At 41.3% G+C, this 25094-nt stretch overlaps 1 protein-coding gene across 1 annotated transcript in view; it reads right to left on the bottom strand.

Annotated features, from left to right (window-relative positions):
• The window catches only part of Snx4 (sorting nexin 4), a 61440-nt gene that overhangs the window by 20310 nt on the left and 16036 nt on the right, over positions 1-25094 (bottom strand). Inside the window, exons 2-6 of the mRNA XM_005344865.2 lie at positions 19540-19661; positions 17167-17302; positions 15979-16128; positions 14860-14907; positions 7605-7660 (exon numbers count right to left, since the gene is read on the bottom strand). Coding sequence (XP_005344922.1) covers positions 7605-7660; positions 14860-14907; positions 15979-16128; positions 17167-17302; positions 19540-19661 — 512 coding nt within the window. The remainder of the gene's footprint in view (positions 1-7604; positions 7661-14859; positions 14908-15978; positions 16129-17166; positions 17303-19539; positions 19662-25094) is intronic.

Raw genomic sequence — 25094 nt, 5'->3', positions numbered from 1 at the left:
TCTGTGCACAAAATAGCAATTCCTGTGAATAATGAAACTCATTCTATTTAACCACATCCTGTCCCTAAACAAGCCAATATCAACAGAAAAATATCCGAACATCAAGCAGTATATATACACATACTGAGAGCCAAAGATGCACACTTATTAAATTATATCATGAGACTAAGGCAGAGATAAAAAATCTGTGGGTATGGAAAATTATTTTGAAAACGAAACAAAACAAAAAAACAGGAAAAAATTTATGGTACTAAAAATATACTAAATAGTAACCTCAACCTAAATAGTCTGTCCTGGCACTAGTTCTGTAGACCAGCAGGCTGGCCTTGAACTCACAGAGATTCACCTGCCTCTATCCCCTGCCCCAGGTTCTGAGATTAAAGGCATTGCCACCACTGCCCCACCTAGACTTAAATATCTTATGTGAATGCTGATGTACACCACTTGCACCCTTAGTGCCTACGGAGGTCAGAAGAAGACATTGGATGCCCTGGAACAAGTTTTATGTATGGTTATGAACCATCATGTGGGTGCTGGGAATTGAACCTGGATCCTCGGGAGGAGCAACAAGCATTCTAACCACTGAGCCATCTTTCCAGCTGAAGACAGCAAGGTTCTAATGTCACTCCGCACACAGACTACAGAAGGCAGCAGGTGGGAAGTCAGTCAATCTAAAGCTTTCTCAAATCCACATCATCTCAACCCTTTCTTTAGAATCGGCTTACACCCTGTGCTCTAGGTTCTACACTTCGTATCATTTCCCAATTTCTTTTTACCACAGTTAACCCATGCCTTTTACTTCCTAGTCACCCTTGAAGTTTCTCCCGTGGTCCTCTCTTTCTTCACCTGTGTCTAAGTGTGTGAAGAATCCTGAAATGTCTTAATGATCCTGTAGGTAAGAGAGTTTGCCAGGAAAGCAAGAGGACTTGAGTTCAGATTCCCAGCACCCACATAAAGTCAGACATGGCCTTCATGTCTGTAACTCCAGCACTGCAGGATGGAGATGGATGGATCCTGGGAACTCACTGGCCAGCTGGGCTACCCAGTGAGCTTCAGGTTCAGTGAGACACAATGTCCCCTTCTGGAAGCTGCATGCATATACCATGTACACACACAGAGAGCTGGGCACGGTGGCTTACATTTATAATCCCTCAGCACTTGGGAAGCTAAGGCAGGTAGGTGGCTCACCGTGAATTTGAGGCCAACATGGACTACAGACTAAGATCCTATCTTAAACAATAACACTAAAAAACCCAGGGCAAGCCCACTACTGAAGTCTCACTGCGAAGAGTGAGCCACAGCAGACAGGTCCAGTGGCACGCAGGATCTCACAACAGGATCCAGGTGCTGGATACCCTCAGGTTCACTCTAGGAAACGCTGAGTTTGGGTGTTCTTCAGATGTGAGTCCTAGACTCTCAGTCATTTGCTCATCAACCTTTCAATAAATGCATTCATCCCATGACTTGATTGTAAGACTTCATGTTTATGAATGGTATGTCACCACATCCAAAATTCCTACCCAACCCAGCACTGTCTCCTACACCGTAGATCTATACCAGTCCCTTAACAGCATACTTGTAGTTACTTTCATACCCAAAGCTTGACCTATCTTTCCCTACCTCACCCCAAATCCATTCCACAATCCACAGCAGTCTTACAGTAAAGCCTAAGAACTACCTGTATTTTGTCGTCTCTCTCACCCCACACCCTTTCTTATACACCCAGGTTATCTATTCCACTTCTTAACTATTGCCCAGATCTGTTCATGTTGCGCTTGATCTGGCCTTTCTGCTGTACCTTAGGTCAATATTAGCACCATCATCTATCACCTGGAATTCTCTGACGGCCCAGACTGGCACTCCAGTCTACCCCATACACTCTAATCTACTGCCTACTCTGTTTTGACAATCTTTCTAAAGTCAAAGCCTACATAATTTCTCTGGCTTTTTTGTTTTGTTTTTTTGAGACATGGTTTCTTGTGTAACAGCCCTGGCTGTCTTGGAACTCGATTTGTAGATCAACCTAGCCTCGAACTCACAGAGATCCACCTGCCTCTGCCTCCTGGGTGCTAGCATTAAAGGTGTGTGCCACCACCACCTGGCTAAGGTGTGCACTATTATGTATAGCCTCTATCAAATCTTGTACTGGGGAACCAGGAGCCAGAAATCCTTTACAGAAAGTTTCTCTGGAGTTTCTTGGCCTGACTCCCTAAGAGCCTTTCCTTTTAGGGCAGGCTTAACTATAAAATTCTTAAATATCACAATCGGTTAATGAACCATTTCAGAAGACTGTAAAATTGTTAGAGATGCAGTCCACCTAAGTTAAGAGAACCAGAGGACCTTACATCTCAATGACAGAATACCCACAGCTCACCAGTTTGACCATCTGATTTCTTTAAACAGCAGGTAGATAAGGAAGGAAACAGTATCCCCATGGGATCAATAACATCATCAGTCAAAGTTAAAATTCTAAACACCCACAGACTGGCCAGCAGAACAAAGCCTGAATCTTCAGAGAAATTAGATACTGGGGGGAAAAGGTTTAAGGGTGAAAAATGAAGACTCCATCAAGCCTTAGGCAGCAGGCAAGAAATAGAGGCGGATTTTCCAGAAATGAGGTCTAGATCCTTTGCCAGTATCAAACTCCATCCAGTACGGTCTGCATATGAAAGCAAGGACGGTTGACTTTTAAGGACCTACGTGACAAGGCATTGTCAAAGAGACTAAAGCACACACAACGTCAGATTTTTGTCCTCTCCCAACACCAACCTTTTTCAATCCCTGATCAGAAACCAAGTAAACACCAATTCTAGCGTGATCTTGAGGCTGTCTACACCAGTGCAACCCATTTTGTCTTCCATTCCTTTTGAAAGAGTCCACTGTCATTATAGCCACAGGCTGCCTTTCATCTCCCCCTCAGACTGTAACCACTGTGCCCTCTCAACCTGGACAGGTGCTTCCCCAACTAGCTCCCACAGGCCTTTTCTGGATGTTTCTCTTCAGTCTGAGAGCTCAAAGGCACAAACCAGTTTGGAGTCAACGGCTGTCAATTTTCTACTGTTCTCTTATTTTCTTACAATTTTTTGTCTTCTCTGTCCTATCACAGTGAAAGTGTAAAGTCACATGAATTTAAAAGGTTTTTTTTAAAGATGTATGTATGTATGTATGTATGTATGTATGTATGTATGTATACAGTATAGGCCAGAAAAGGGCACCATATCTCATTACAATGGTTGTGAGCCACCATGTGGTTGCTGGGAATTGAACTCAGGACCTTTGGAAGAGCAGGCAGTGCTCTTAACCACTGAGCCATCTCTCCAGCTCCCCCTTTTAAACCAAGCATAATAGAGCACACCTTTAATCCTAGAACCTGGTAGGCAGAGAGAGTGGGTGGATTTAAAGACAACCTGGTTTACTCAGTGAGTTCTAAGACAGTCAGATACCCTATTGCATCCCCCCCCCACACGCACGCACAAAGAAAGTTTAAAACATTATGTGTGAATGTGTTGCCTACATACGTGTGTGTATCATGTATGTGCTTGGTGCTCACACAGGTCAGAAGAGGGCATGGGGTCCCCTGGAACTGGAGTTACAGATGGTTGTGAGCCACCATGTGGGTGCTGGGTACTGAGCCCAAGTCCTCTGCAGGAGCAGCAAGTGCTCTTCACCCCCAAGTCGTCTCTATAGGCTGCACTTAAACCTCTTGTATAATCTGTAAATCAACCATCATCTAAAATAAACCCAGAAGAAAAGACACTCAATGTATTGTGAGTCTGTGTGACTGTAAGAGTCACAAACGTCAGCACCAACCTTTCTCTTTCAGCTTCTGCATTTCCAGTCCCCACTGCCCTGCCCATCCCGGAGCTGGTTTTGATTTGTAATCTTTTTCTATTGATGGTTACTGTGTTTGAGTGAATGTGAGCATGGGTGTGCTACGCATGCATGCGAAGGTACAAGACTAGCCAGTCTGTGAACTTCTGGGAGATTTTCCTAACTCCTCCCATCTCACCATAAAAGTGCTGGGATTCCAGATGTGCATGCACCATCACATCTGGCTTTTTTGCTTGTTTGTTTGTTTATTGTTTTTGTTTTTCAAGACAGGGTTTCTCTGTGAAACAGTTCTGGCTGTCCTGGAACTCACTCTATAGACCAGGTTGGCCTTGAACTCACTTAAATCTGTCCAGAGCTCCTGAAACTGGAGTTACAGAGAGTTGTGAGCTGCCATATGGGTGCTGGTAACAACTCAGGTCCTCTGGAAGAACAGCTAGTGCTGTAAATTGCTGGGCCATCTCTCCAGGCCCCACATCTGGCTTTCTAACATGGATTCTAGGATCAAAGTTGTCAGGCCTACGTGGCAATCATTTTTATCCACTGAACTATACTAAGAGCCCCTGACCCAAGCCACTTAAAAGACAATTCTAACTCTATACTACTTTCTATCAACACTTCCTGTTCCAAATAATCTGAAAACTCAAAGGCCCTAAGAAAATCATAATTAAATATTTGACCACGTGGTTTGTTTTTCTTTAAAAGAAAAAATATGGTTTTACATGTGATTTAAGTGAAGGCAAAGTTTTGTTTTTTTCAGATAAGAAAAGCTAACAATTAAAACCACAGTAAATGAAACTTCCTGGCAAGGTTATGGCTGGTACAATATTAGGACTGTTTATTTATACAAAAACCAAACTAGTAGATTTAAAAATAACTAAATAAAGAATATATAATTTATGTAATCTGGCCAATTTATCATTTAGATTCTGTTTCAATGGACTTAGTTTATTTGCAACACAACATAATTAGGCAATGAGTGGCCACTGTCAGACCAAGGAAAATGACCTTTACAGAGTCCCTAAAAAGTGGTTCTATACCTGTGGGTTGCAACCCCAGGAGGTGTCAAATTTCCCTTTCACAGGGGTTGCCTAAGACCATTGGAAAACACAGATAACTACAATACAATTCATAACAGCAGCAAATTTATAGTTATGAAGTAACAATGAAAATAATTCTATGGTTGGGGTCACCACACGAGGAGCAGACTGTATTAAAGAGCCTCAGCATAGGAAGGCTGGGAGCCACTGGACTAAGGTCACGTAAACACAAGACTCCAGATCTCCCTTCTCACTGCTTTAACAGTCAAGTTGGTCTGGGGGAAAATACACTTGCATAAAGCAACTAGAAACAGCATTCTGGTCATCTCTCGGAAACAATTATTCTGGTTATCAGGAATTTAGGGAAACAGAATAAAACTTTTTGTGATGCATATTATTTTAACAATGGCATGACTACTTTTAATTGTTATTAATCTGTTGGGCTAACCATAATCAGACCTAGAACAGAGAATTTACATACACTCTCTCTCTTTTTTCGTTTTTGTTTTCCTTCCAAGACAGGGTTTCTCTGTAGCTTTGGAGCCTGTCCTAGAGCTCACTCTGTAGACCAGGCTAACCTTGAATTCAGAGATCAGCCTGTCTCTGCCTCTGGAGTGAGGGGATTAAAGGCGTGTACCACCACCTCCCAGCAAGAATCTCTTATAATGAAATTTAAGGCAAATTAATTTCCTTGTAACTAGACACTCATTTTATACTTTGACAATATTACTGGCTACAACCCATCTAAAATTCAAAAAACCTACAAACAGTATGGATAAATAAAATCCAGTAATTCAAATAATCTTGTAAAGCCAAAAGAAAATGAAGAAATCCAAATGACAAAATCTTTTTCATTATATTGATAAGCATTTAATAAAAAAACTAATTAGTGAGACATTAATGCTAAAGTATCAACAAAAATAACAGATCCCTTAAGGAATATATATCCACCAATGTCACAAACTTAGCCTGTTTCTTTTAGAGTAACATAATTTTACTTCTAATCTACAAAACACCTATTATTTACCATTCATGTCATTTTAAAACTTATAAAAACCTCAATGGGACCTTAATGAAAGAAGCCAATTTGAAAGGTAACCTATTATTTAGCACGACATTCTTTAAAAGGAGAAACTAGCCAGACAGTGGTGGTGCACACCTTTATCTCCTGTTGTGGGAGGCAGAGGCAGTTAGATCTGTGAGTTTGGTCCAGTCTGGTCTACAGAGCGAGTTCCAAGACGGCCAGGGCTACACAGAGAAACCCTGTCTTGAAATAAACAAACAAAAAATTATAGAAACAGTAAAACTAGAAAGTAACTTATGCTGGAAGGAGCAGAGGACTTTAGGACATCAACCTGTTCCATCTATTCTACATGATGCTGCAAGAGCAGATGTGCTCATCCCAAACCAGGTCCTGTTCCAGCAACAAACTCTGTCCACCCAGTGCTCTGCGTGAGAGTTGGAGAATCAGAGTCTGGGGAGGAAACAGAGGGTTTTCTATGCTCACTGCTCAGTGTTGCTGTGAACCTAAACTTGCTCTAAAAAAATGTCATAAACAAACAATACTTGAGGGTGTATAATAACATAAACAGGTAGTCCTAGCACTCAGAAGGTACAGACAGGAGGACCAGGAGTTTAAGACCAGTTTGGGTCACATAGGATCTCAAAACAACAAAATGGAGATAAGTATGGGTGCAGATCCTAATAGCACTCACAGACATAATTAAAATAATTTTAAAATAATTTAAAAATAATAAAAAAACAGAAACAAAAGTTCAATGGTTATCATCATCACTTCCTAATTACCAAAATCTTAGAAATATTCATTTATATTTTATATTCAAAGTTTGTGATAAAAGTCAAGAAGGCCTACAGATTTAGCCTGGTGGCAGAGGGCTTGCTAGCATGCAAGAGGCTCTGGGTTCTATCCCTACCAGAAAACAAGCAAAACAGAGTCTTAATGTTAACAATGTCAGTTTATGAATTACAGTTAGGCATGACAGGTTATCAAACACGCAAACTATAAGAACTTAGCTGACACTGATTAGTGCTGAAGGACTCACTAGAGGAATCCTAACCCATCTGTATCTATGCCAGGAGCTGCAACTACAAACCATCTCTAGCTGAAGCAAGCTTCCTGTAAAGAAGCGTGTAAGGAAGAGGCTAGCTCATCCACCAGACTCAGAGTGAGCACAACCTAAATCTCTAGGATCTGTCTTACCCCAAGAAGTCATGTTGCCAACTCCAGCATCCAGTACAGAAATGCTCTCAAGAACAGCAGACTGACGGTCACGAAGTCAAGGACTTGTGTAAGCACAGCACCTCAGGACTCTTACACTGTGCATTTGCCCTCAGTTTTGTTGGCATACAAACTAGACTGCTATTATACATAAATAATACATAATTTTCTTAAACTGTGCACATTTGATAAGCGTTCACACAAGAAAAGCTACAGGAAAGGACTTTTCTCATTTTTCTGGTATCTTCAACATTTAATCAATGTTTCTAGAAAAAAAAAAGCAATGGTCTAATTTTCTATAACTTCAGACACAACCTTAACCTCAAATTACCAAACTTCAAAATCAGTTTTAGACTTTAAAAAGGTTTCACTAAATGTAAATTATTATTAAAAATATTTAGCAAACTAAGTGCATACATTCAGAAATGAAAAATGAAATAGATCGATAGGCACCACTCAAAACAACATTGTAAACTGTGATTAAAGCAAAGCCTTACTTGTCTGGGTTTTTCACTCTGAATGTTGCATTAAGCGCTTTTAACCTGGAGTCTGCCTGGAAAAAATAATTTGTTGACTTAATACAATTACATTTCAGGGTATAAATTCAAACAGCTTTACTTTCCCTTCAGAATTAAAGTGTTCAAACATGTGGACTTTTTTAATCATTTGTTATAAGCATATTAAACATATTGAAAAAGAATAGCTTCTTTTGAGAACAGCACACAGCATGTTATAAATCAGAATGAGTATGTGGCCTTCAGTGATTCCAAGCTAACAACCACCAACACTAATGCACCAGTAATGACAACAGCTCTGCATTATCTCCAAGCCAAGAAAAGTGGTGACCTGCCTAAGCAGGCTGTGAACCTGCTGCTTTATGGAGATCCTGTGTGTTCTGAGCATACTTCTCAGATGGAATCCAAACCACATGGGCCTTCATTTTTCTTGTTATCATAATGTCTCAGAAAAAGAAAAAAAAATAAAAATAGCTACATTAAATTAATGCTATGCTAAATAAAGCAAGCTAGATGGCATCACATTACTAAAGACATCCCTTTTTTGGTTTTTGAGATGGGTCTCATGTAGCCCAGGCTGGCCCTAAACTCCTCACCCTGTTGTTCTAACTCCCTAGCATAGGGTTTCAGGTGTGAGACAGTGTGGTGCCTGGCTTACAAAACACATCTTCTTATCTCTGTGAGTTCGAGACCAGCCTGGTCTACAGAGCTAGTTCCAGGACAGGCTCCAAAGCCACAGAGAAACCCTGTCTCGAAAAAACAAAAAAAAAAAACAACCAACCAACCAACAAAAAAATCTTAACTTCACTTATTTCTAGGTAATTGTTCTCTAAGAAGAGACAGAGAGGTAAATGCTAAATAGGAATTTCATTGCATGAGAATCCTAATTTTTTACGTAAACAGAAATGAAAAAGAAAACTGTGTCAAGCATGGTGGTACATGCCTTCAGTCCAGCACTTGGAAAGTAGAGGCAGTTCAACCTCTGTGAATGCTAACCCAACCTGGTCTATAGTGAGTTCCAAGACAGCTAGTGAGGATTATGTAGAGAGATCTTGTCTCAAAAATAAAACAAAAAGATGGTGATATGCACCAATAATCACAGCACTTGGGAGGCAGAGGTAAGCGGATCACTGGGGCCAGCCTGGTCTACAAAGTTCAAACTTAGGCAGGATCACTGGGGCCAGCCTGGTCTACAAAGTTCAAGGTTAGGCAGAACTACGTAGCTTGTCTCCAAGAACAAAAAACAAAAACATCCACAAAAACAAACTCAAACAAACAAACAAACAAACAAACAAAAAACCCAAACCAGGGTGCTAAAGAGATAGCTTAGCAGTTAAGAACACTTGCTGTTCTGGCAAAGAGCCTGGCTTCACAGTTCCCAGCACCCCCATGGCAGCTTAAAACTGCCTGCAACTCCAATTTCAGAGGATCCCATGCCCTCTTCTAGTCACCATGGGCACTAGGCATGCATGTGGTACACATACATACAAAATACAAATGTAAATCTTAAAAAAATACATCTTTAAAAAAAACAAATGTAGTTTGGCTTTTTAAAAATATCTCTATCCTCATGAAGACTTTATATTATTCCAATTTCCAACCCATAATTACAAATACTTTCAATTAACACAACAAAGTAAACCAAAACCAGCAGGATATCTGAGTTACTCCACTAAGAAAATAGGAAATAACAAATGAGCTCTTTCATATACTCAGCGCCCACAACTCCAGAGTAAGGGATCTGCACAGTTGGCCAATAAACACCAAAAAAGCTTAAAGATTTATTCCTTTTATTTTATGTGTATGAGTGTTTTGCCTGTGGGCATATATGTGTACTACATACATACCTGGTGCCCAGAAGCCAAAAGACTGGTACTGGGGTTACATATAGCTACATGGTAGCCACCATGTAGGAGCTGGGAAAAGAACCAAGGTCCTCTGCAAAATTAGCAAGTGCTCTTAATTGCTACGCCATCTCTTGAACCTCTCAAATCTCACTTTAAAATAAATAAATACATTTATTTCTTTATTCATGGGGGGTTGCCTACATGTATGTCTGGCAAGTCTGTTACCATGTATATGCTTGGGGCCTGTGGAAGCCAGAAGGCAGGAATGGATCTCCTGGAACTGGGTAAAGATGGCTGTTAGCTACCACTTGGGTACTGAAGGCGAATAGCCAGTGCTCTTAACCACTGAGACATCTCTCCAGTCCTCTCAAATCTCACTTTTGTTTGTTTGGTTTTTTAAGACAGGGTTTCTCTGTGTAATCTTGGCTGTACTGAAACTAGTTCTGTAGACCAGGCTGGCCTCGAATTTACAGAGATCCACCTGCCTCTGCTTCTTGAGTATTGGGATTAAAGGGATGTACCACTATGCCCAGCTTCAAATCTCTCTCTTCCTCCCCCCCCCCTTTGGTTTTTGGAAACAGAGCCTGTCCTGGAACTAGCTATTGTAGACCAGGCTGGCCTCAAACTCAGAGATCCGCCTGCCTCTGCCTCCGCCTCCAGAGTGCTGGAACTAAAGGCTTGCACCACCAATGCCCAGCTCTCTCTCTTCTTTTAAGATCTATTATGTATACAAGGTTCTGTCTACATGTATGCCTGGATGCCATAAGAGGGCACCATCTTATCATAGATGGCTGTGAGCCACCATGTGGGTTCTGAGACTTGAACTCAGGACCTCTAGAAGAGCATCCCCAACCTCTGAGTCACCTCTCAGGCCCCAAATCTTACTTTCTGATCCCACAATGTTTTTCTTTTTTCTTACTTTTAAACCTTTCCTTACCAAACATATCTAGCAGAATAGGTCCATCGCCACTGCTCACTTTAAGATCACACAGAAAGAGGAGATGCTTAAAATGAGACCAAACCAGAGAGTCCTCTGAAGCAACTCTGAAGAGTTTCCTAGCCCACTGCAAAGCTGACAGGTTACTTTGCATTCACCCAGATGCTCTCCATTCAACACCCAAAGATGCACCTTACCTAGTGCTGTTTATAGCACTGTATTTTTCTCCTCTAAAGCAGGATTATCTGAAATCATGCCGTATGTGTTTCTTGACTGTCCATTTTTGTTTTACAAAGCTGCACACTCTGAATGCACACTAACTCTGGAGCAGCACAATGGCTGCCGTGTCAACACTTTTAGCATTTTCTCTATTTTCTCCTAAACCTTGCCAAAGAAACTACCCAGCTTGGGTTTCTCTCTCTAACTGTTCTTTGCTGACCTTAGGGTTGGTTCCACTGCAGATCTCCTATCCTTCAGATCTCGACTTAAAAACCATCTCTTCAAGGGAGACTATATTAGGTCAGTTCTCCCAAAACCATCCTAGTTTGTGCCCCTTGTTCCTGTCTTAGTAACAGTGCCCTCTATACTGCACACCCAGTATACATACTCTATACAACACAAAGAGTCAGTCTGGAATACAAATTCCGTTCACACTTTTCTTGAGTCAGGGTCTCCTCATATATACAGCTTGGAGTGGTTTGGAACTCATGATGGCCCTGCCTCAGCCTCACAAATGCTAGGATGAGAACTGTGAGCCGTGAGAGCCGAAGTTCCTGGGGGCTGGAGGATTCTATGTTGAAGATTGTGCAGACTGATGAAAATTTCGTGACTGTGCAGAGCTAGAGTGTTACAGGTTGACAGCCAAAGCAACCTTGGACCTTCGGTCCCTTCACTAGCCCTTTATCACTAGCTAGGGTAACTGACCTAACTTCTGACTATTAGGTAGAGCCCTAGGAATAGATTCTTAGCAGGCCTCTAACTTCCCCCAACCCAAAGGCTAAGAATGCTATCAAAAAGCATCTGAGTGCCGGGCGATAGAGGCGCACGCCTTTAATCCCAGCACTCGGGAGGCAGAGGCAGGCGGATCTCTGTGAGTTCGAGGCCAGTCTGGTCTATAGAGCTAGTTCCAGGACAGGCTCCAAAGCCACAGAGAAACCCTGTCTCAAAAACTAAAAAGCATCTGAGTGCTACAGCAGTGCTCTCCTGGCTTTGCTGAAACCTGCCGTCCTCACCCATGTGTGTTGTAAAGGCAGTAATGTATTTTGTTCTGTTCATGGAGTTCATGCACCCTCCACAGCACAACCCATCATTCTAGACAACCCAATTCTGTGTTCCCAGGCCATGCTTGCTCCTGAGCCTTAGAATACTTTCTTGTTATTCCCTCTTGGGAAAGAGTTGTGCTTTATGTTGCTAGCCACTGCCTGCCTGACTCATCTTAAAGTGACTCCAGAAAACAAACCAAAATAAACTGGTTCATTAACAACAATCACACTCCTCTTGTGCTGCTTTTCACAATTCAAAAACAAATTTTTTTTTTGTTTTTCACTGGGTTTCTGTGTAGCCGTGGCTATCCTGGAACTCACTTTGTAGACCAAACTGGCCATGAATTCAGAGATCCGCCTGCCTCTGCCTCCTGAGTGCTGGAATTAAGGAAGTGCACCACCTGTGAACCAGCTTCAACGTATTTCCTACACATGTTGAAGGGATAGATTTTATCTTATCCCTTCTTAACACATATCCCACTCCTTAAGAACAGGCCAGTCACGGTCTGCACAGCACTTAGAGCAGCAAGTACCTCACATTCTGCAGGTACCCAGACTGTGGAATCAGAGGCTAGCAGAGGGCCACACCTTGTCTCTGGGATTCCTTCTTCCAAGCAAAAAGAAGGGTTCCAGATTCTTCTGAATCAGCCTCTATTCATTAAGACCTGGGCAATACAAAGGTGAGCATTCTCATGATGCAGTTAACTGACTGAAGACCATCTTAGTCTGCACTGAACTGCTTTGTGTTCATTACTCTAGGGACAAACCCTGGGCTCTCCTTCCACAGATTCACATACCATGAGTATTTAAATAAATACTCCAAACATGAAGCGGGGCTTGAGAGGGCTGAAAGTATGGCAGCAAACCATGTTACATCCATCTGAACATCGCAGAACTCTGTGTTGCTTAATTGTAGCTTTCAGTGATCAGATGAACTAATTGTTAGATATACAACCTTTATATAAATTAAATGTGACCCTATATGTGTGTGTGTATATACACACCTATCGACGTATGTATATGGTGTCATATATTAATACATGTGTGTATACTTGTGCATTGTGAGGCTGTCCAAAAACATCTCATTTTTTTCATGGAAGAAAGACTTGAAAAAGAATTCATAATAAAATAATAAATAAGTTTCTGAAATATCTCCTACTTTCAACATGTGATATTTTGAATTATTAATTTTATGTATTATATTAAATATAACCTTTCGAATACTTTATAAAAGAAAACCTCAAGCTTTAAACCACAAGGCTATACAAATAAAAAACGTTACTTAAATACTTTAAAGCCATCTGCCCAAAAGATTTAAAGGGCCCTGTAAACAGCACATTCTAGAATAACAGACAAACTTGAGAGTTATCTCAACACTACCAAACTGGGACAAAACTGAGTATAAGAACAGATAAATAAGTAAAGACTAATGGCCAAATCAGTGACTAAATATCTGCTCATATACAGAAAATTCATGCAAATAACTTGTTATTAGTCTTATCTTTCCTCATTCACTTGTAATATACTTTAGAATATTTATCAGAAAACATAAAATATGAGTCTTTTAAAGTTTCAAATTATTTCAAATCCATCCCTAAACTTACAACTTTCCTCTAAGGACCACCAAGTGCTGAATTAACAATCAAGAAACTGATATCTGCTAATAAAATACCCAACTAGTTAAGAGTCAGTTCATGACAGAATCAGACACTTGATTACATTTCCTGTTTATTCTATATATAATTTCAAATTCCTATATGCCAATGTCTGAAGCTCCAGAAGTTGTTTGTTTTTTGTTTGGCTGGTTTGTTTTTAAGACACTGAGTTTCAGGTAGCCCAGGCTATCTTCAAACTCACAGAAAGATGAAGATGACCTTCAATTTCTAATCCTCTCCACTTCCCAAGGAATTTCACTATTTACCACTAAGCCTAGTCTGAGGTGTTTTTAAATTACTGAACATAGTTTGTTCTTGTCTAGGTGTACTACGTTGAACATAGTTTATTCTTGTCTAGGTGTACTATGTTACTGAGGTGTTTTTAAATTACTGAACGTAGTTTGTTCTTGTCTAGGTGTACTATGTTGAACTGATTCATCATTTACCACCTTTTTTTAAGAGTGTTTTTTCAAGAGAAGGTCTCACTATGTAGCTCTGGGTGTCTTGGAACTCACTATGTAGACCAGGTTGGCCTCGAACTCATAAAGTTCCCACCTGCCTCTATTCCCCATGTTGGTATTAAAGGTATGTGCCAGGTGCCAGTACACCTGGCTATCATTTACTATCTTATATTAAATACTAGGTTCAGCATATTTTATCTGAAATGTTTGGGTCTTTATAATGTAATCTTTGCCAGTTGAGTATCCCTTTACATAAAATCTGAAATAAAAAATATCTCTAAGTCTAAAACTGAATTATACAATAAAATGTTTTAAATTCTGAAATACTTAGTATTTCATAATATTTCAAATTTCAGACTTTCAATTTAGGATTATTCAACCTGTAGTTTACAAACTTATTCTGTATTTGTCTCCCCTCCTCACACGACTTACAGCAGACAAACCCTTCTAGTCTGTAATAACCTGTGCTGGCTGTCCCTCAGGAAGATCTGGAGAGCCCCAATCCTTCACCACTGAGCTTCTCAGTCTCCAGGAACTCTCTTTTACAAGCACCAATGCTAATGACTATAAACCTGCATCACTAACAGGGGCCATTTCACCACGACTCCTACCTCTTTTCAAATTGGTTACCATGCTTCAGAAGTAAGACAAAGGTCTCATCCTAGGTCTACCAATGTCGTAAAAACCAAGTGTGGGTTTCCCCAAGTGTCTTGTCTCCCAGTAAGCAAATGTGGGAGTCAGAGAACAAGTGAAGTGGCCAGGTAGAATTTAAGGAAATGAAAATGTAGATGTACTCCTATATTGTATGAAAACTCTATACATTGAATTTACATTATTGATTTAAAATAGTTTCTGGGAGGATTCAGAAACTTCCCACTATAGCCCAACCAACACTAAAATTACACAAATCAAAAGTAAACTGAGGTGTTTTCTTGGAAATCCTTCCAACGATGTTAGACACAAAGCTGACCCCCACCATTAGCTCAGCAAACAGAGCCACATCTCCATTAAGAGCACACTACCATGCTGGGAACTGTAGGGGATGTGGAGCACATATTCACACAAATATCCTTACCTTCAGCTGAAATCCAGTCTCATTCACAGTCTCCTTCCAGTTACCTTCCTAAAAGTCAAAGTCAGTTTCACAGATCATTACTGCAAAGCCTAACAACCAACACATAATGTTTCTCATGAAATAAACTGAGTATCTACCATTCTGTTCTTAATTCAAGTTATATGAGAGACCATTTTCTTTACCTCAAAACTACAAATTCAATGCAAATTCCAAAAGTGTGAAAAACATCCAAGATTTTAGACATCTGGCCTCCTAACACTGAGGATTTTTAAGTTTTCATTTAGGTAATTCTAAAAGACGAAATTTTAGTATCTTTTTTTTTAAAAGATTTATTTATTTCTTATGTATACAACATTCTGCCTCCATGTATGCCCGCACACCAGAAGAGGGTGCCAGATCTCATTACAGATGGTTGTGAGCCACCATGTGGTTGCTGGGAATTGAACTCAGAACCTCTGGAAGAGCAGCCCAGTTTTAGTATCTTTTAAGTGTAAAAATCTTAGCTGTGATGGGGCTGGAGAGATGGCTCATTGGTGAAGAACAGTTACTGATCTTCAAGACCCAGATTTTCCCCCCAGTCCCCACTCTGTGGCTCATAACCAAATGTAACTTCAGTTCCTGGGATTCAACCCTGCTTCTTACCTCCATGGACTCTTGCACCCATGATATACATATACATACAATCAGACACACACACACACATAAAAAAATTTAAATAACTAATATTTTTAAAAGCTTAGCTATTGGGGTAGTGAGATGGCTCAATATTTAGGTAAAGCATTTGCCATGTAAGCCTGGCAACTAAGACCAATTCCCAGAGTTACTGGGCCGGTGGAAGGAGGGACTGACCCCACAAAGCTGTCCTCTGGTCTCCACATGTGCCATGGCAGGTGTACCCCTCCCCCATGTCACACTCCAGAGAACACACACATGCACACATGAATAACACATAATAAAAAAAAATCTCAGCTAATGACAGAATCTAATAGCCCAAAATTCAAACTAACCAATAAACTGCCTACCAAAAGCTAACTCAAGAGTCTCAAGAATCAGCATTTTCTAGTTTTTTTAAAAGTCTAACTCAAATATTTTTTATAAAGATAATTAAAAGAAGAATACCTGTGTTAAAAACAAATAGAAGATTTTGTCTCTACAAAGGACAGGATGTGAAGCAACCCTCAAGAGAAAGTTTTCTAAGCCTATCCGTCGTCTCTCCACAAAGTCTGGATCCATGTTGTCAGCAGAGAGTTTGTGCCACACGAACTCTGCCTGGGGAAACAAGGCAACCATTAGGAACAGGCTCAACCACAGGTAAGTACAGCTCTTACCCTCGGTCTTAGCTAGGATTATACTGCATTGACAAAACGCCATGACTAAGCAAGGTGTGAGAAAAGTTTATCTGGCTTACACTTCCATATCATTGTTCATCATCAAAGCAAGTCAGAACAGGATCCTGGAGGCAGGAGCTGATACAGAGGTTATGGAGGGGTGCTGCTCACTGGCTTGCTCCTCATGGCTTGCTGCTCAGCCTGCCTTCATACAGAACCCAGGACCACCAGCCCAGGGTAGCACCACTCACAATGGGTTGACCTCCCATCTCAATCCCACATCAATCACTAGTTAGGAAAATGTCCCACAGGCTCATGTGCTTACAGCTCAATCTTCTAGAAGCTTTTTCTCAACTGAGACTTCCTCCTCTCAAATGACTCTGGCTTGACATAGCTGACATTAACCATACAGCACACATCTAGAAATTTCTCTTTACAACAGAAGGGGACCATTAAAGAAAACCACAATGCAGAGAACAAGTGATCCCGTGGTGCCCAGCCAACTGATGCATCTACGACATAGCTCCCGCACCCAAAGCTCAGGGGACATCTGGGAGAGGGAGCAGAAAGACTGTGAGAGCTAGAGGAATAGGAAGTCTACTGTGAGATTATGTCTCCTGGGAATGACAGGAAAGCTATACCTATGAACATGTCTGTCTAAACAAGACTTGCACAAGGATAATACTAACATATATGCTAGCATGGAAGGGGGCATCTTATGGGGCCTCAACCCTAGACAAAGAACTCTAGGCAATTAGAATGCTAAAAGTAGAAGAAATAGCCCCTTTCATGGAAGGTTGACTAGACGGTCAACCCCGAAGTCATATCACACAAGTAACATTATACAGACTGAGCAAGTTCCAAGACAGGGCTACACAGAGAAACCCTATCTTGAAAAGCAGAAACAAAAAAGAAAGAAAACAAATAAATGAATGGGGTCAATTCCAGGCACTTCTCAACTCCCACGGCTCTGTCTTACCCGCTTTTCAGGAAGAGGTGGCACAACAATATGCGGGTAGTACACTAGAAGGTAGTTTCTCAACAGCTCAAACTCGCTGTACCGCCTCCACAGTGAGTCTGTGAGGACGCTCTGACCGTCAGCATGTCCAACTGACCTGAAAAGGAATCAAAGGCATCTATTACTCCAAAACTGAACACATGATGCCAACTCCTTCAAAACCTTACAACCCCAGGAAACAGACTTCCTGTGCCCATTTTACAGATGAGGATGCAGCTGTGCTCTGCCTACAAATGCACACTGTGTGTTGGGCGCTCAGATTGAAAGCTCTCACCAGAGTACTTTCCTTCTGTTATGGAAAACCCATTTGAACTCATGAGAAATAGCTATATGGGAAATTCTAAAAGCTGCAGTGTACAATTGGTTTTACAATATTTGTTACAAAAAGGCACTTGTAACTTTACTACTGCCACAATGAGGGGACAACTTCATGACAAAGACCCAGATACCACAGTCTGGGTTCAGTGTATGAGTCAATCCAACAGACCTGAATACCAAGAGACCCACAAGAACAAAGTTAGCTCTGGAAGGGCAAGGAAGAAAGTTCACAACTCACATTTCTTTTCCCTTACAGAGCTGGCGGGCACCTCATGTTTTACCTACAGAAAAGTCCAAACTGCACTTAGGAGGAAGTTAGGGAAAGAGCATGTGAAGGCTATTTTAAAGCACTCAAGATTTCTGCTGCCATCATGAATGCAGGGTTTTGACTTTGTTGTTCTTTAGGATGGGGTCTTTCTTACTACGTAGTTCTTATTGGCCTGAAACTTGCTGTGTAGGCCAGGCTGGTCTGGAACCAACACAGAGATACACCTGCTTCAGCCTCTAAGTGCAAAGAGAAAGGAGTGTGCCTCCATGCCCAGCTGCAGAGAAATTTGAAACATCAAACCTCCTTATTTTCCAATTATTCACTTGACAATAACTTATTTGTCCTCCAAGAAATGCACAAACGATCACAATGTGTATTTGTCCATCAAGACCTAGTGACCGAGAAGCTAAATTAGTCCTGGAGCAGTCATTCGAGAGGCTCAGCGCAGCAGCTACTTCTCTGTAAGTTTGTTTTGGTTTTCAGGTGGGTTTTACCATGCTGGCCTAGCTGGCCTCAAACTCATACATTTGAGAGATCCTTCTGGATGGACTGGCAGCCTAACAGGCCCAGTTGGGGGGGGGCAGGGAGAGAGGAAAGGTATTAATTTTCCTGCCTTAGCCTCCTGAGTAACTAGATTTACAATACACTACTGTTCTTTTTAAAAAGATTTATTTTATTATTCTTAATTATGTGTGTCAGGTTGGAGAGATGGCTCAGTGGTTAAGAGCATTGCCTGTTCTTCCAAAGGTCCTGAGTTCAATTCCCAGCAACCACATGGTGGCTCACAACCATCTGTAAAGAGGTCTGGTGCCCTCTTCTGGCCTGCAGACATGCACACAGACAGAATATTGGCATAATAAATAAATTAATTAATTAAAAAAATTATGTGTGTCTTTGTGTGTGTATGCCACACGAGTGCAGGGGTCCTCGGAGGCCAAGGTGTTAGATTCTGGAGCTAGAGTTACAGGCAATTATAGATGCCTGATGTGGGTGCTGGTAATCAAATTTTAGGTCCTCTGCAAGAGCAGTTTATGCTCTTAACCATGAAGCCATCTCTTTAGCCACTATACTTGGCAATTATTGTTTTCATCATTATTCTTTTGAGACTGGGTTTTACTATATTGCCTGGGTCTTAGTGCTAGAATTACAGTTGTGCACTGCCATGCCCTACATGTAAGTAGTAAATATGCACACCAGGCTGGGCATAGTGCACAGATGCAGGTCAGGAGGCAGGTGAACCTCTGTGAATTCCAAGACAGTCAGGGCTATATAGAGACCCTGTCCCCCAATAAAAACAACAAATAAATAAATAAATATAACAAATATATTAAGCTTACTACTAAGGTTATTAATTACATATTAATAAAAGGAAATACAATATGAAATATAAAACACAGGAATATTAATCACAGTCTAGTTTGGAGAGGCATTAAAACAACTATGTCTAAAACAGCTTCCGGTTCAGATTCCCAACTTCAACATGAAATAATAATTTTATCCTAACTTACAAAAGTTTTCCTTGGCTTTGTCTCCCAACTAGAAGAATTTAATAACATACTGCTTCCCCAAACATTCCTACATGCTCTAGAAGACAAATAAATCTCCATTCTTTTATCTTGAAACAATGTCCTATCACAAGAAAACACACCCCAGCAGCTGAAGGAATGCAGTCATTCAACCCCACTCACAGACAATAGCTGCCAGAAAAACCTCCCCACCTAAAGGTAAGCCCAATCCTGGCAGCCTACCGCGTCTCAATGAGGTAAGCAGTGTACGTTTCTTGCATGTTCATGGCGTTTCTTCCAGTTCTCTTTTCTGCTTCAGAAACACTGATTTCTATTTTCTTCAACCAAAAATTATTTCCCGTCATCTGGACAAAAATAAATGGAACAATAAAAGCCCTTTAGATGGTATTGATACATGAGGATGATGGGGGGGAATACGAACAAAGGATACTATAATCATGCATGACAATATAACAAAACCCATTATTTTATGTAATTAACATATGCTAGTGAAAATGGTATTGGAATACTCATAGGCATACTAATAAAATCCAGCACTGGTAAATATTTCCAGAAGGTTTGGGGGCTGGGAAAACAGCTCAATAGGTAAAGTGCTTGCCATGCAGGCAATGAGGACTTGAGTTTGAATCCCCACGTCCTCTGTAAAAGTTAGATGAGCAGCATGCACCTGTAACTCCAATGCTCCTTCTATGGCACCATAGGAGGCAGTGACAGGAGACCCATCTCAGTAAGGTAGGAGAGGATGGCAACCAAGGCTATATACTCTAACCTTCATACACATGCGCAGCACATAAACACACATAAATATATTTTCTAAGTTATGGGTTACTAAAAAATAACAGCAAGTGACAACCTCTTTTTATCAACATACTACAGTACCTCAATTTCTTGAAAGATATTTTAAGGGGGCTGGAGAGATGGCTCAGAGGTTAAGAGCACTGATTGCTCTTCCAGAGGTCCTGAGTTCAATTCCCGGCAACCACAAGGTGGCTCACAACCATCTATAATGAGATCTGGTGCCCTCTTCTGGCATACAAACATACATGGAAGGAATGTTGTATACATAATAAATAAATAAATCTTTAAAAAAAAAGCAAATGCTAAAAAAAAAAGATATTTTAATAGGTACCATACATTTAATTCCATACATTAATTGTAATTCCAACATTCCACATAAGCAACCAAGGATAAAGCTATACAGGAATATATAAGAAAAAGCCTTCAGATGGGATGCAGCTAAGGGTTACAGCCCTGTCTACTATGTTTGAGGCTCTCTCTGAGTTTAAGTTTCATCATTGCAATAATAAAAAAACCTTAGGCTATATTACAAGCAGAGGATTCTGGGAAGAGTACCTGGTGCATTATCAAGTACCAAGTATCTACTAACCCATAGAGACAACACAGATTTTGTATTTAAAAATATTTTTTGCAAGGGTTGGGGATTTAGCTCAGTGGGGAACCCTTGTCTAACAAGTGGGGTTTGTCCTGTCTTAGTTAGGGTTATTATTGCTATGATAAAACACCATGACCAAAAGCATGCTGGGGAGGAAAAGATTTATTTTGCCTACACTTCCACATCACAGCTCAACAAAGGTCAGAACAGGAACTTAAACAGGGAAGGAACATGGAGGCAGGAGCTGATGCAGAGGCCATGGAGGAATGTTACTTACTGGCTTGCTCCACATGGCTTGTTCAGCTTGCTTTCTTATAGAACTCAGACCATCAACCCAGGGATGGCACCTCCCACAAGGGACTGGACCCTTCCCCATCAATCACTAATTTCAAAATTTGCCCTATAGGCTCACGTATAGCTCAATCTTCTGAAGGCATTTTCTCTTTTTTAAGCATAATTTTTTAATTGACTTTGGGAATTTCATATTATGTACCCCAATCCTGCTCATTTCCCAGTTACTCCTCATCTGCCCCCTAACTCACATAGCATCCTCACCAAAAGAAAATTTAAAAAATACTAAAGGGGCTGGAGAGAAGGCTCAGCGGTTAAGAGCATTGGCTTTCTTCCTGAGGACCCAGGTTCAATTCCTAGCACCTACATGGCAGCTCACAACTGTCTATTACTCCAGTTCCAGAGGAGATCTGATACCTTCATACCAATGCACACAAAATAAAGTTAAATAAATTAAAAAAATATTAACTAAAAACAAAATAAAGTAAAACAAACCAAAAACCCACTTCGCTCCCATCTTTCCTTTGTCTTACAGCACTGGGAGTTGTGGTACGTCACACCGAGTGCCCTTTGGTCCACTCAGCTTTACTTGCAAGTGTTCTTTTAGTTGTTGGGTCTAGTTCAAGGTCTCTGGCTTTTGGGACATCAATACTGGTCCCCTCACCAAAACTCCTCGCCAATATCCTGCTGTTGCCCCGGTGATGGAGGTGCTGCAGCTACGGTTCAAAGAGCCAGTCTGTTCATGTATTCTGGCAGAACAGATGGGGTAGATTCTGGGTTGGGCTGATTTGATCAGTTTTTGCCCCTCAAGCAAGGGGCAGAGCCAGCTCTTCTACACCCATGCCATCAGGGCCAGCTCTCCAGCCCTCTATCCCTGTGGAGAGGGGTGGAGCTATCTCTCCTGAATGTGGGACCAGCTCTCCCAGAAGGGGCAGGGCCAGCTCTCTCAGCACTGCCCTTGGATTTCAACACTTATGGTTCCTATGACCCCCTGTGGTAACATAGGCCATGAAGATAATAAACAGACCCCAGCTGCAGCAGGACCATGGACCCCAAAATGGCCCTCAGCAGCAGCTTGGGTCCAGATGTCACTATGGCCCTGGTAACTACACAAGCCACCCAGATGAGTGTGGCCCCTGTGGCAGCATGGCCCTTGGACACCAACATGGTCTCAGGTGGCTGACCAGACCCTGGGTGTCCACATGGCCTTCGGTGGTAACAGAAGCCATGGACATCACTCAAACACTGCCTGGTATAGGACCACAGACCCAGACATGACCCTCAGCAGTAGTTACAGTGCAAACTGCAAATGTCATCATGATCCAGGGTGGCAGCACAGGCCACTCAGGTCAGCATGGCCCCAGCAGCAGTGTGCTTAGCCCCAGGAATCTGCCCAGACCCTGACGGCATTTTCTCGGTTGAGGTTCCCTTCCTCTGAAATGACTCTGGCTTGCTTCAAGTTGATGTAAGAACTAGCAGTCACAAATCCTTAACTAAAAAAAAGAAGTCACAAAAAACAAACAACTTCACAAACAAACAAGGCTAGTAGCACACACAACCTTTCCAGGCTAGCCAGGACTACACAGTAGGACCTGTCTCAAGATACAAACAAAACAGAACAAGAAACAAACCAGTGAGCTCCAGGATCAATAGACCCTGTGCAAAGGGAGTAACGAGGAGGGGAAGGAGAGAGGGAATGCACGTTCATATGTAGGCACAGGACACCTGATGTTCTCCTTAGATTCGGTGCACACCGGGCCAAACACTGACTCCCCCAAAAAAGCATATCCTTTATGGAAAGGCAGCAGGGAAGGAGTATATATTAGGAAAAAAATAAAGATACACAAATGTAAAAATACCATAATGAAACTCAGTATTTTGTGCATTTGTTAAAAGTAACACATAAGAAGAGATTTTTAAAAAGCTGCACAGGTTGGGGTGATGACTCAGTCTGTAAAGTGCTTGCTACTTATGCATGAGCACCTGCATTTGCATCCCCAGCACTCACAATTAAAATACTTTCAATTCCAGAACTGAGGAGGAGGCAGCAGGAGGATCTCTGTGGTTTGCTAACTAGCCAGCCTAGCTAAATCTGCTAGCTCTAGGTGAGTGAGAAACACTGTCTGAAAAAGCAGGTAGAGAGTGATCCAGGAAGAGACCTAATGTCAACCTCCGGCACCTACAGGAATGCACATACACATGAACACACATAAAAATGCGACAGTAAAAGCAATAGTTACAGAGAAAATCAAACTTATGTATGACAGTACCAAAAATGGAATCAATGATGAAAAATAGATAATATATTTAGGAATCTCTCCCAAGAAAAATACAGAAAGTGATGTTGTATATTTATACACACAAGAGAAAAGAAGAGAGACAGAAGACATCAGAGGAGAGCTCAAAGAATTATCTAAGTTGGTGGACATCAGCATGATAAAGGTCACACTGGCTGAGATAACCATACAGCTCTTGGCCTACAGCCTGCTTTTTGATTTATCACCATCTGCTTCAGTGAAAATTCTTTGAATTCTAAAAGCACATAACTGTACTGATAAATCACCTTCTCAGCCCAAAAGATAACACATTAATCATGATTTCAGCTTGTCATACTATCTAGTAATAACAAGCACAAAATTTTTTAAAAAGCATTAAGTTTGAAAATAATATCAAAACAATGTACATGGGTTGTTAAGTCTCAAGTCCCAGAACAAATGGATGAGGTGCCTAATTAACATATCAAAGTGAACCTGGCCTCCAGGTTCTCAGCACCCCTACCTACCTGTTCTATGGTGTGGCGGGCAAACCCTGCCCTCTACCCTGAACTCTCCAACCCAGGGGCCGAGGCTGCCCTTCCCCCAGAGGTTCTTATCTATATAATCCAGACATTTTGGTTACCTGCCCCTTTTGTACCTTTGCCCTCTTGGCTGCTACACCTATTTCTCCTTTGTGGTAGTTTGAGTGTAACTGGCACTATTAGGAGGTATGGCTTTGCTGGAGTAAGTATGGCCTTGTTGGAAGAAGTGTGTCACTGTGGTGATGGGCTTTGAGGTCTCGTATATGCTCAAGCCATGCCTAGTGTCTCAGTTTCACTTCGTGTGGCCTGTACAAGATACAGAACTCTCAGTCCTTTCTCTGGCACCAAGACCCACCATGATGATAATGAACTGAACCTCCCACATCTGAACCGTAAGCTACCCAATTAACTGTTTTCCTTTAGAAGAGGTGCTGGGGTCATGGTGTCTCTTCACAGCAATAGAAACCCTAAGACAGCCTCCCTCCCCTCTTCCTCTCCTCACATAGCTCAGGGTCCTGACTACTGTGGACTCTCCCTTTTGTCTACAATGAACTTTCTCCTCTACCGTACCTAGGAACAGTCATGTCCTTTCCTTTTTATTTCTTTTTTCATTCATTAACAGCAATGCCAGCAGGGCTGGTAGATGTATACCATATTCCTTGTGATGAACCTATTAGCATAAAACAGCGACAATATCTAACATAACCAATACCTGTAACTGTTAAGAGACACATTCACAGATGTGACTGTGCTTGAGAGCTGGCTAATGAGAATAGGGTGCTATTTAAATCACACATTTAACACTGTAGAAAACATTAAAACTAAAAGAAAATAGGCCCTGAGCTACCCAAGATTACTAAAATGTTTAAAAATAGCTTAGAATAGGAAAAGGGAAAAAAAGTAGTGAAACCAAAAATGTCAGGGCAGAAACACGGGGATAAAAATATATATATATATCAAACCAGTAAGGGAATGGCATAGCTGAGAAACTCCTAAAATCACAAAGATGATGTTAATAAGGCTTTAATCCCAACACTGGCAGGCAAATCTCTGAGTTCGAGGCCAGCCTGGTCTAAAGAGGGAGTTCCTAAAATCTCTTAAGGTTTCCAACTGGAAGGCTTATGCTCCATCCATAGATGAATCAGGAAGTGTAAACAATCAAGCATAAGAAAAAAACCACTCTTGGGGGCTGGAGAGATGGCTCAGAGGTTAAGAGCATTGTCTGCTCTTCCAAAGGTCCTGAGTTCAATTCCCAGCAACCACATGGTGGCTCACAACCATCTGTAATGGGGTCTG

The sequence above is a fragment of the Microtus ochrogaster genome, chromosome 2, assembly GCF_000317375.1.
Source record: "Microtus ochrogaster isolate Prairie Vole_2 chromosome 2, MicOch1.0, whole genome shotgun sequence".
In the NCBI taxonomy this organism is placed as follows: Eukaryota; Metazoa; Chordata; class Mammalia; order Rodentia; family Cricetidae; genus Microtus; species Microtus ochrogaster.
This window is presented reverse-complemented; position numbering and strand designations above follow the sequence as displayed.